Genomic DNA, 12,838 nt, shown 5'->3' on the forward strand with positions numbered 1-12,838 from the left:
CGCAGAACTTGAGCAACAACATGGAAAAAATTATATCAGGCTCCGTTGAAGCATTGGTACGATATCTGCGTTAAAACTTTCTCTCCATTTGTCTGGCCTTTGTTTCATTTGCATGCAACATTGTTGGCAGAAATAAATGTTCCAGAGAAAGTACCACTTCGTGTATATATCAACGATATGTATTGATCCGTGTGACGTTGAATTAAAAGTTTCAACAAGATGTCAAAACGGACAAATAAAAAACAGATCCATGCGGAATACTTATTAATTGATACTTTTAACCGTTAAACGTGTTACAAGAGCATTCGACGATATAACACGAGTATAACGACGATTTTCATGACAAATAACACATTCTTCGACTTTATCCAGTCTATCCTACGCCTTAACAGATATGTAGATACAAATGGAGGCAACAGCGATGATGTCATTTGACACGAGTAGCACGACTTTAGGTCGAGCGAAACGTCTCGACAACGCGCCGGTGAATGTGCATCCGAGATCGCATCTGCAATTGTCATCGGTGTACGACGGGGACCTTTCGAGCAAAATGCAATTCGCATAACCCCGTTAAAGTGTGTCACGTACCGGTACACGTCGCTCAAACATCGGCAAACCTGATTTTACGCTTGGTTACCGCCATATCAGAGCCTTCCGATGACTCTCCGTTCTCAAAGATTCGTCCAATTGATCTTTTGCCGCGTGTTACATCGATTAAACGAATTACAATTTCCAGTCCCTGGATCTAGCTTCTTTTCCATTGGATCGAACAAGTTCATTCGCGCCGATATTTCTACATCGTTTCGTCGTTTCTTCTCTCATCGTTACTCTAAAGTATTCTTATTGTTACCGATTGTTAATGAAATATCGTTCACCACGATATACGAGCGTCTGCTCGTTAACGTGACAAGCTATATCGTTTCTCACCTGTTAAAGCGCAAACAACACTTTAATCGCAAAAGAATTTCAAACGCAAGCACGACACTTTTCCTTTGATCGTTATAGGTATTATTATTTTGTTGTTTTCCTTTCTATGCGAGAGAAAACGAGTAAAATCATTCGTATGAAGAGGGTCGACCACGGAAACAGTTCTGTTTTCTTATCAATATACACAGCTTTCGACGGACCACATCCACCGTGACGCGTGTGTAATCGACGCAAACTTCCGGTAAATCGGTTAACGTGCAGATCGGAAACGACAGGCCGCACCGTCGCGTCGCTATTAGAACAAGGTCATTAATGGACGTTAATGACGTTCGTCACGCGTTTTCAAAACACTTGCTAACAAAGAATAGAATTTCCAGGATGAAATATCTTAAAGTAAAGTTTATACAGCTCGATAAGTATACCCAAGTAGAATCTATTTCTGACAGAAATACGTACATAGATGCTATCGCGTTACAAAATGGCAGATCCATAAATAAAGAAATTGCACCATCCAAGAAATAGGAAATAGGAGATCTGAACCAAGACTCATTCGTCCCGATTAACTGGTTAAATCGCTTATTTCTCCCTCTCCTTTTACTTAGTCCGCTTTGAACATCAAAAGAGACTAAAGAAATCTTTTCAAAACCGGTCTTGCAACAAAGTTCAATGGTTCGAGCACCTTGGATTCGCTGCATTCAACGACGCAATTATAACGAGAAAGATACAAATCGGCAACGTAATTCCGTTGGATTGCACGCGGTTTCCCGATGAACCTGACCATACTTTCCGGCCATTGAAGTAATCAGTTCCAGTGACTCGATACGCATGCACATGCAATTGCGTCCACGCGTCTTGCTGCCCGGTAGAGATTAGAAAAATTGCCGCGGAAACACCATGTATGCTAGCACAGATTACAGAATATGGAAAGTTGCTTCGATAGTTCCGACGAAAATTAGTTATCTATCCCTGTCTTCGACGATTCCTTATTAAATAAAGAAAATGCCTTCTTCCTTACGCGGCTCGGAAGAATTTCCTATTAAATATATTGCTGCGATCATTGTATTTCTCCGAGTCAAGACAAGCCGAGTCACTTATTTATAGACACTTATATACCGAAATTAAGAAACAAATTTTAACAAAAAGCTGAGTCGATCGATTTGTCTTCAGAGAGACTCACGATTTAAAATTATGAACTCTGGTCGGGATCGAACAACGATCTCTGCTGGAAGTTCGAATCGGTCCGCGCGAGCATCGGTGCACTTCCACGCGCATCGAGAGTCGATCGAACGATCGCTTTCACCGCGGCCGTGATCCCCGGTGACGCAACTCGACGAGCGATGAACGGAAAAAGCGACGTTTAACATGGAGAAAATTGCGTCCCGCGTCGAGAAGAAAGAATACGTCCAACGAACCACTGGAACTCGGCCAACTAGAGCGGAAACGATGAACACGACGACCACCGGCGAACGGGAGATCGCGGCAACCTTTCAAAGCCTTTCGATTCTCCGCATCGAAATGGAGAAAAGCGCGCAGCTACCGGGTGCGGAGGGGGGAGGAGGGGGACGATGCGCCAGATAATAAGGGATAATACAAACATTGGCCTGGCTGGCGATCCTGGGCCAGTTTCTTCCAGAGAACACGTGTTCCTCTCGTTCGATCCAACTTTAATCCGATTCCTTCTTTCAATCGTATAATTGCTGCGAGAGATACAGCGGAATTGTCAAAAATCGATCGTCATCGATGAACTGAAATTCATAAGTTCCGAGAATTGAAACAAATAATTTGACATACGTACGAGTAATTGAAAAAGAATTCAGATCTCGTTGAGGACTGCGCGGTGACAATTCACAATTGTTTCTTTCTTCGTAGAATATTTTCAGAAAATGCGTATATTATACACTCTAGAGACGCGCAATTTGCTGTCGTTTACGTAATGCACAGATGTCACAAAGAAATCTGACATAATTATTAAATAATAAAAAATAACAATTAACGATAAATTCCATATAGTTCTAAACACGGTTACATTCGTCAGTGTGATTGAGATTAAATCGTATTAAATTAACGTTTACTATACTCGTTGCTATACGATCTCGCTAATATGTCTGTTTCATCGACTATATACGCCTATACGTTTCTTCTCTTCGCGCAGCAATCGGAAACAGCACGACAGATGCCTCAGCATCTCTCTACCTGTTCCGATGATCCCAAGTTTAAATCGCGAACCGAAAGAAGAAGACTTTGGACAAAGGTAAAAGAGCCGAGTCGGCAGGATCTGAGCAAAAGGCTAAAGTGGCGTTGACTAAGCTTTCATTTGGAAACCTTGGAAAATTGTTACTAGATTATTCGTGTTTGTTATTGCATGTATCATTAGTGCACGTAATGGATATAATAATGGATAATAATGTGTAGAGAAGTTAGGAAATGAGAAAATAACGAACTGCGCTATTATTGTTCCCTTATAGAAAACGATAATTGTGTTAATATAGCTTATTTGCATCCTTCGAAACAAATTATGTTTCCAAACAGATAAGTACGAAATACATTTGCGATTAATAATCTTGACTCGCAATATCGACGAATACGACACAACTAATATCGATAGACACGGTAAATGTTAATGAAAATATTTTTTCTCGATTATCGTACGTAACGCGGGTTTGCTTGCATATTCAAACCGTTTCACAAAGGGAGGTATATTAATGGCATTCAAAATAAGTTCCAGTCCGATGACATATCGACCCAGTCTGGCGCCAGCCTGTCTAACGCGAAACCAGGAAGCAATGCCATCGATGTTACAACACGCCTTACATGATATTATCCACTTTCTTTCCTTAATTACCCTCCATTTATAAACGTTATACTGTCTGTCTGTCATAATATATACCCTGTGTCGGCCAGCTAAGAAAGTGGTTATCGAAATTTGAATAACGATTATTATCACATCGACTGCGAAGCTTCGTGTTGTGTTCCCCGTCTCTAAGCAACACCGCATTGCTGTACGATTCGCCAGAAACGATGATCGACTGCGCGTCGAGACGATGTCGAAATTAGTGAAACTTACAAACGAATACACCTAGGATTAACTTTCGAACGCAACAAATAAACACCAGTAAGTATGACAACATTATTGCGCAAGTATCGTATTTCGACCGATGAACCAACTCTCCGCTCTCATTTGCGAATTTCAAATACATAACTGCCGCGAAATTGTTTGCGCAATTTTTACGATCGATAGCATTTTCATTTTCAAGATCCAATTTATATATCTACAATTCCACGCTCGATACGACATGGACGTGTTTGTAGTTTTTTTAACTTGTCAACTTTGATAATTGAAATTTAATCTCATTCCATTAACATTTATTATAGATGAATAACTTGCGTATTTTAATATTTATAAATATACAAACCTATCTATACACGATGTGAAATTTCGACAAATTATTATTGCCAAAAGATCAACTATATGGCCTTGAAAGCAAAACGCGTCGGCGACGAATCGATCAAAGATTTGAACCAACTACCGTGAGAAATTCAAAAGTTGTACAAAAAGCTAGGCAGCTTCTCGACGACTCTCCTCTGAAAAATAATTGCTTTCGAGGGTCCCCTTTCATCCGCGATGGTACAAAGCGTGCAGCTGTTGCTCCGAGTCAGCTGACACGAAATGTAACCACCTTACTGGTAAACAGGGATATTGGTACTATCAAATACCATCTACGCATTAAGTAATTTTTACATTTACCTTCACACGATATAAGAAAATTAGTTACGGAAAATTGACGGACAGGCAGATAGATAGATAGAGAGAGAGAGAGAGAGAGAGAAAGAGAGAGAGGGAGGGAGGGAGAGAGAAAGAGAAATATTATTATCGTACATATATTCATGCAGATTATATACATTCTGTAATAGACAAATACTCATAATATATAAATACTAAACTTATTTAAATTAAGAAAATCTGCAACGAAAGATATGTAAAAGCACCGAAGAGTAATATTCGAACAAAGAATTACCTTTTGCTCTAAAATCGACTAAATGCTAATTCTGTATTAAGGTGATTTTGGGAAATAAAATTACTACATACGCGGCGTATATTCCTAACATATTTCACTGGAACACAGCTCAAAAATAGATTTTATGCGCACGTGAGTCAAATTGAGGATCGTGGCAGAATGAGACTCACAGAATTACTCGAGCCAGCCTCTCCGATTTGCATGCTATTTCCGAAAATAAGATGTCCAATAAGAGGAAAATGAACGACATGTGGATTTCGACCCCTGAGCACTTCGCCTTTACGAACACAGTACGATCATTTCTGCTAACGCTAGAATCCCGGATACGCTCGTTTTCATTTTGATAAACGCTATTTCTAACCATTTAAAACTACTAGGTTTTTGTAGCTTGATATTAGTTCGCTATATGTTGAATTTCAAATAAAATATGTTAGTTTTACAAATTTCGACAATTACGTATAGAATTATTGGTTAATCTTTATATTTAGCAAATAGAATAGAAAGACGATTAAATACGATTCGACGAAACAGTAACGCATAACAAGTAAAAATAAAACTTGAAAGTAAGAAAATATAGGCATTTTTTTTTACATGAATTAGATAGTAATAACCGTGTACACATATGTGCACGAAATAACTAAACGGTAAATACACTAGTAGAGTGAAATTTTTGGGATTCCAGTGTTAAATCGTTTCGATCGTTCCTAGCTTCGAAAATCAACTTTACGTAATATCCGCAAGGTCTTTGCGCAATTTCAAATATTAGCGATCCTTTCCACAGAAATTCACAGAAATCCACAGAACGTAAGACAGATAGAATTTACTGAATTTATAACGAATTCTATTAAAAGAGAGAGAGAGGGAGAGAGAGAGAGACAGACAGACAGACAGACAGACAGAGAAAGGAAGAGTCGAGTCTCTACGTAGGTACATTACACATACAAAGTCCTAGGCAATATTTTGATTTGAGAAACAAACAAAACGAAATTTGTTGAATTTCAGTTATCTCACCGTTCACGTCGACTATCCTAACACAAAGTTCATTCACGGTAAAAATTCACTATAAACATGCATTTATAAGAAAAGACTGAAACGCACAAATGCCGTGAATCGATTATATATGGAAGAAAATGTTTATTCAAAAGCTACTGATCGACATTTACTTCCTAGTAAAGCGTACATTTCTTTTATCGTGGATTGTAAGTAAGCTGATTGCGAGATCTACTCTGTATAGCCGAAAGCTCGGATACATTATCTCCATATTTTCGTTTTCTATAATTAAGTATTAGTATCAAGGTCAAACGAGAGGATAAGACCGAAATATTTTAAACGGGTAAATACAAATTAATAATAATTGTTATTATAACCCTTTTAGGATAATTTCAAACGCCTATTTCGTATTTTTTTTTTCCATCAAAAAATCCAAGCGAATTTTTCTTGTCAAATAAATAATCCGGGAACATTCGGGGGTTAGTGTGAGTTTCGATAAACCGATAACTAAATCGAAGACCGCGGCGTTCGAAAACGGCGAAACTGGCTCAGACGTGATCGATACTCGCTGAAATATCGATCTTTCCGCGAACAGTCATCTCTACCACGAACAATACATAGTCAATGTCTGGTTTATGGACACATTATTCTATTCACATCGCTGCAGGACGCATAACGCATTGTGAGAATGCACGCGTTTACAAAGAAACCACTTTTCCTTTCCCATGATTCCCAGTGGACGAAGGAAGGCGAGAAAACGAAACAAAAATAGAAAAGCATCGCAAGAACTGTACCTGATATACTGGATATATCCATGTCTGGCGTCTTCGAGGAGGAACCCCGGGTTCCGCATCTCGACGCTCTCGAAGACCATCGAGTCAACACATGCCACGAGCCAGCGATCATAAACCTCTTTCCACGAGTCACGAGATTCGATCATTCGACGAATCTAGACACTGCACACCGATTCACTTCATGGCTCACGAATCCGTTCACAAACGATGCTTCGAGGAGAAGCATCTTACACTATTATCGGAAATCTCGACCATCGCGTGCGAGAAAACTGATCACCAAAAATCCTTCGTTCCGAGTCCATCGGTCGGTAAAGAAGGGACTCGAACGGAGACACTTGGAAATTCGGTGGCGCGAACTACGCGTTAGTCAGAATCCGATAAGGGCACGCGATAAAATGAGATACAACAACGTGTTCAAGCAACTGAGAAGGAACGAAACGGAATAGACGTTCACGATTCAACGTACGCGAGGCAACTGAAGTGCGGAGCGAATCGTGGAACAGTGGGAGTCCGGTTATACCTCTCGTCCCCTCGCCCCTCCATCTCACCGCTATTCGCACCGCAACCGACCCTAACCTAACCTATCGGACCGAAATGCGAGTCGGTCGATCGAGGAAAGCGTGGAAGTGTGGAAGCATGGAAAACGGAGGGAAGGACGTGTTCCATGGCACCATAACACATTTCCGCCCTCTGTTTACGATTCTCTGTCTATCTATATACAATTTCTTTGCGCATGCGTTCCGCTTCTACCTTTGTCCCTTTTATCCGTTCGTCTCTTATCGTAATTTAGAACGAATGGAGATGTTGCTTGGAAAACAGGGGATACGCTTACAAAATGTAGATAAAGGGAAATGACACTCGAAGGCAAACAGGAATTACAGCGTCGATCTGTTACAGGATATAAAAATACATATATTTATTCCCCTACTTCAGGACCCGCCTCGTTCTCGTCGGGATGTCAAAGAACGGCAGATACAGTGAAAATTAGGGAGAATCTAAATCTGAAATATGTTCCAATCTCAAAGAGGTATCGATCTGTAAAAAGCTGACAAAACGAAGAACAATTTTCCAAGTATCGTTACAAATTATAAATTACAGTTTCAATAAAAATATACTTTCGACCATGAAAATTAATTACTATGTGCCCTTTATTATTTTTATGTTATACGACGGTATAACAATTTCACGTTCAATTAAATATTACACAATACGTAATAGACAGCAAAATGTATATCACGAATCCACAGTATTTTCATCTTGGGCAGATACAAAGGAAGACCTTGAGAATTTTCTGTCATGCGTTTCACCCTCGACGGAACACCGAGATTTCAGATATACGCAACCATAGTCCTTTTTTTCTCTCTGCTCGTACGTGTGCATATCCATTCACAATCACAAAAGCTCGTATCTACGAAGGCGTAAACCATCAGCTATATTTTTCTTTTCTCTCGTTTTAAATCTCATCGGCAGACGGTGAGCCGCCAAAAATTTTTACCATCCGATGAACGTAGACAAAGGAGAACTCGTCTGATCGTTAACTCGATCGCTAATCCACTCACCCGCACGGCGTCGTCTGCTGCGTTTCCCTCTTTTCTCTCCCCTTGTGCAACCCTTTGCTCTTTCCACGCACAAAGCGATCTAATCGATGACTGCTTATTTTTTACACAGTTTGGTGGTTGATCATGGACTTTAATCGCCTTGAAAGAGTAGCGAGCCGACGCCAATAGAAAAACGAATTAGAAACGAATAGAAACGAAGCGTATAACTATCGATCGCTTTGATATTGAATGACAGTTATTAACGTTGCTTGTGATTTATTTATAATCATTAAACCGTTTTTTTAACGAAGTAACTCGTTGCTGTATGCAAGATATTAAGAAGAAAACAATGCGGGATTATTTTATGTTATCAAAACTTGAAAATCTTACTCGCGATGAATTGGTGAATCATTGTTTGAAACGAAGAGACCACAACCTTCCAGCGTGGTGTTCCTTACGATCGTATAGACTATAGATGGATTATAGATATTGTCGCGCAATGGATACTGAAATCCTTGGAAAGTGATATCGATTGTCCAGAAATCTAGCGATGCCTACTCCGATTGTGTCAACAAAGAATATATCACGTCTATTGAATTTTTCCTTCTGAAACGCGATACGACGTGACGCTCGTATTTGCATAACTCTAACGAGAGTACTTGATTTGCAAAATCCATGAGGAAATCAGTACAAATTGTTGTATTAAAGCACAAAATATTTAAAATCTACTAAATATTTATCGAACAAAAATATCTAGTGGTAAAGCTATAATTCAACGTATCAACTTTAAGCTAACCAAGCATCACAATTGTTGAATATCGATACCGCCTCTGGAACATCGTCGACAGGAAATACGCGCGACCTTTCGAACCAGTCAACGAGAAAAATTCGCGTCTGCGATAGAAACATAAATAGCGAGTGTTTTGTGCGTCTCATTACCAAGCCCATTGACAAGTGGGCGATAAACAGAGAGTACAGTGAAGAATCTAACAGCAGCTGCGGCTGCACGAGTCGAAGGTGAATGACCTCTAAAGAGAACTACAAACTAAAAAAATCAATGTATATCCAGCCACGGATGTACTTATCGACAGTCATGGCAAAAATCAAAAACGATAGATACATTGAAAGAATTCTATGCTTTAACTTTTACGATTCGAACGGCGTTCGAATAAATTTCCACCTAGCTTACAATTTAAATACAATTTTGTGCTTCGTTCGTATCGTAGATATCGCAGAAACTATTTCGATAACGTTAAAAGAAATTTAATCGAATTGTCACATGCATCGAATACAACCGTTTATTGGATTTTCAAATAAGATGTCACGTTTTGTTAACGGTTTCACAAATATTTGCGAAATTCGATTGAAATGAAACACCCTGTACGGCTGTCGCTTTCCTCGGTAAGTGTATCTAAATGGCGTAACGGCCGTGTAGACACGCTCCGCATTTTACCGTGCGCATCTTCTGTGCGTTCAGCATCGAGCAAAAACCAGGGAAGAAATGCAGAAAGTGCCATGCATTACGTAAATACTCGGGCACAATAAGATACGCAAGGTGTTATTCTCTCTCGGACACGGTTGTGTTTAGTCTGTTTCACGCAAGTTCGCGCGAATCCGCTTTCAGCGATCGTTGCGATGCCCGACGCGTTTTCTGCACGCACAAACCATTACCTCGTTCCTGGCAACGATGCCATTTACGACCAGGGGGCAATTAATGCCGAGAAATCGTCCCGACCGGAGTCACTTCTTTCCCTTCTTCTCCTCTTCCTTTCTTCTTCTTCTTCTTCTTCTCCTTTTTCTTCTTCTCCTTCTCCTCTTTCTTTTTCTTCTTCTTCTCCTTTTTCTTCTTCTCCTTCGTCTTCTTCTTCTTCTTCTTCGTCTTGTGAATGAGGGGTATCAAACACGCAAAATTCATTAGTAACCGCGGCTTAGAAAAAGTTAGTCAAACTTAAAGAGGAACCGTATTTTGAAATGTTGCCGGTTTTCAAGTGACTTTTTGAATTTGTAATTCGAAAAGAATCATCAATTCGTATAGTGTCCCGATAAGCTAATTAGTCGAATGAAATTCACAACTTAATTTTACAAAAAAAAAAGGGAATCCATTGTTTGTATTTGTTTAAGAACTTAGCCCGTTATTTAAATAGAGAACGTCAATTTTCATCATTGCTCAGATGACTGATTGGATTAGAATGATATGCTAGTCTAACAACAGCTTCTACGTGCCATGATTAATAACAGCATACCGTGCTTTTTTGTTTCTTCTGTGCGGCTAATGCAATATTCAATGCAGTCTGCAGAATTATTCTACGTATTAATTATCGGTGTGTAGATATAGGCCTTGATAACATCTCGCATAAAAATCTTGTAATTGACGAGACTTTCGTCAGTTTAGTAGATATGCTAACAATTGGGCTTAATAATCGCGTAGCATCTACATTTTTTTTTATCTTATAAATATTTTATTCTATTACACCATAATGTGACACATGTATGTATATGTATATCTTTAGAAATCATCGACAATTTTCAAACGTAATTTACATTATACACGTTTTCCCACGTACAATTAATAGCTGCACGGCATCTTCAACTTACTTATCTATTTTTTAAAAATAGAAGCGTTTCGTTCGCTGATACCATGGTTTCCAGTTACTCGACTGCCACTGCATCATGAAACAAACTCATTCCGACACGCAACAGCGATTCTAAATTTAATATGTTTTTCCCCCATGGAGAGCATCAAAGAGCGGAGATACCGCGTAGTACGTACATATTTTGAATCTATGCTGTTTACTCGTGCAAGGTGCCATCGGTATTGTCCAGGCGAGCATCGTTAACGAAGGAAAAGATATGCAACGTCCGGCCATTATTCTCAACGAGAGTGGCGGGTCTTTGTTAGTGAAATTTACGAACGACCGAGAATTCCGTTCAAGGTAGACTACCTTGGTCGGCTTCGATATCCAAACGGGTCGTCAGAATTATTCGCAACCTGTGTTTCTCCTTTTCACCTGATGCGAGCGGCACGATGGACGTTACAAGTGAAAACTCGATATTTCAGCACGATTGTTCCTCAAATACGAACGCACATGCCTGATTACTCGATCGCTCGAATTATCCGATCCTTCGAAAATTTGTACAGGTTTCATCTAATAAAGATCATTAATCAAGAAATTATATAGGAAAGCTAAGAAAATGTAACATGTTCCACGGAAAGAAATACAATTTCACCAGAATCGAGTACGATGCTCAGCGATGCTCCGACAACAGGGATTGTGGTGCACTTTCACGTTCCGTATGACCTACCGTCAATTCAATACCCGACCGCAAACTTATTAGCGTCTGCCACGGGAACCCGTGCCTATAAACCGAACGGAGCTTCGTGCGGAGGTTTGCCGTCTTCAAAAGGAAAACTTCCTTCCATTGTTGGCGACGTTTCTTCCGGACGATGGAACTTGATGCAGGATTCAATATTTGCAAGATCGCACGGCATAGATTTTATTGCTCGATAATTATGCTTTCTTTAATGTATCAAAGAGTTCCTGTATTTAGAGGCGAACAACATATATTTTATTGTTCGGTCGATATCGAACTTGAAGCTTAATCACAAAGATGCAAGTTTGCTTGATCTATACACGAAGAGTAGTTGTCCCAATCATCTTTCTTCGACGATTCCTAGAAACTTTCAAACTTTTCCGAATTTTACCGAATTTTATCACAGGCCTGCATTCTAACTATTTCAAAAGAACTGTGATCAGATGCCGCAAGCAGGAGGAGCAGATTTCACGATAATAAACAGCGCACAGATAATCAGCGTTTTGTTCATTCGCGCTCAAGCCAAATCGAATTGCTCTAAAGACAAGTTCAATTATACGTAAAATACTGCCGGCGGGACGATCATTCGTTTTCGCGCGTCCATAAATCTGCCTCGTTTGTATGTGAGAACGCTCTCTTATATAGAGCTTCTCGTTTCATCTACAATCTACGACGATCTACACATATCGGTCACCTTTGTCGAACCGTTTACGGGGTGTACGTTTTCAGTCTATTAGATCAATCGAAAAATCCGACTCTTTTCTATCTTTGGAAAGGAAGAAATCCAAAGACTATCGTAGGCAAAAAGTGAAATTTTCAGTATTTGAACGATAAACTTTGCGAAACATGGATTTCTCGATCCTTCCAAGAACGAATTGAACGTTCGAACTCGTGAAAGACCTAATAAGTAACTTTTTAGTATCCAAATGATCGGTAGATTTCGATTAAATGCTTATGTTCATAAAAGTAATCAATCGTTTCTCAATCAGTTGCTATTTATCAGTTGCTAGCTGTTGAAAATAGGACACCCTGTATATGTACGTTTGCAGAGAGGTGTTCACCGCTGTATGAATCGGCTGGCATGAATTACATCGCTCTACGACAATCATAATTCTCATGTCGTACAAAGTTTTTTCGTCCGACTCGCATCGCACGAGTCTATTTCGAAGAGAATAAGCTCGCGAAAGCACCCAATATCAGCGACGATTCTCTTTCCACCATGAAGAGGAAACCATTCCTTTGGCTGGGTCGGACTATTTCG

At 39.7% G+C, this 12,838-nt stretch overlaps 1 protein-coding gene across 3 annotated transcripts in view; it reads right to left on the reverse strand.

The window, feature by feature from the left end:
• ssh (Protein phosphatase Slingshot) overlaps nt 1-12,838 on the reverse strand; it is a 73,136-nt gene that overhangs the window by 50,876 nt on the left and 9,422 nt on the right. Inside the window, exon 1 of one of the 3 annotated variants that reach the window (XM_069120929.1) lies at nt 9,937-10,016. The exons of 1 other annotated variant lie outside the window; for it this stretch is intronic. In XM_069120929.1, coding sequence (XP_068977030.1) covers nt 9,937-9,959 — 23 coding nt within the window. In that variant the 5' untranslated portion in view covers nt 9,960-10,016. Of the gene's footprint in view, nt 1-6,727; nt 7,211-9,936; nt 10,017-12,838 lie in introns of those variants that run through there. One more of the 3 variants, XM_069120927.1, reaches the window with a different exon arrangement.

Source organism: Bombus flavifrons, chromosome 9, assembly GCF_040668555.2.
Source record: "Bombus flavifrons isolate JBK064 chromosome 9, iyBomFlav1_principal, whole genome shotgun sequence".
Taxonomy (NCBI): domain Eukaryota; kingdom Metazoa; phylum Arthropoda; class Insecta; order Hymenoptera; family Apidae; genus Bombus; species Bombus flavifrons.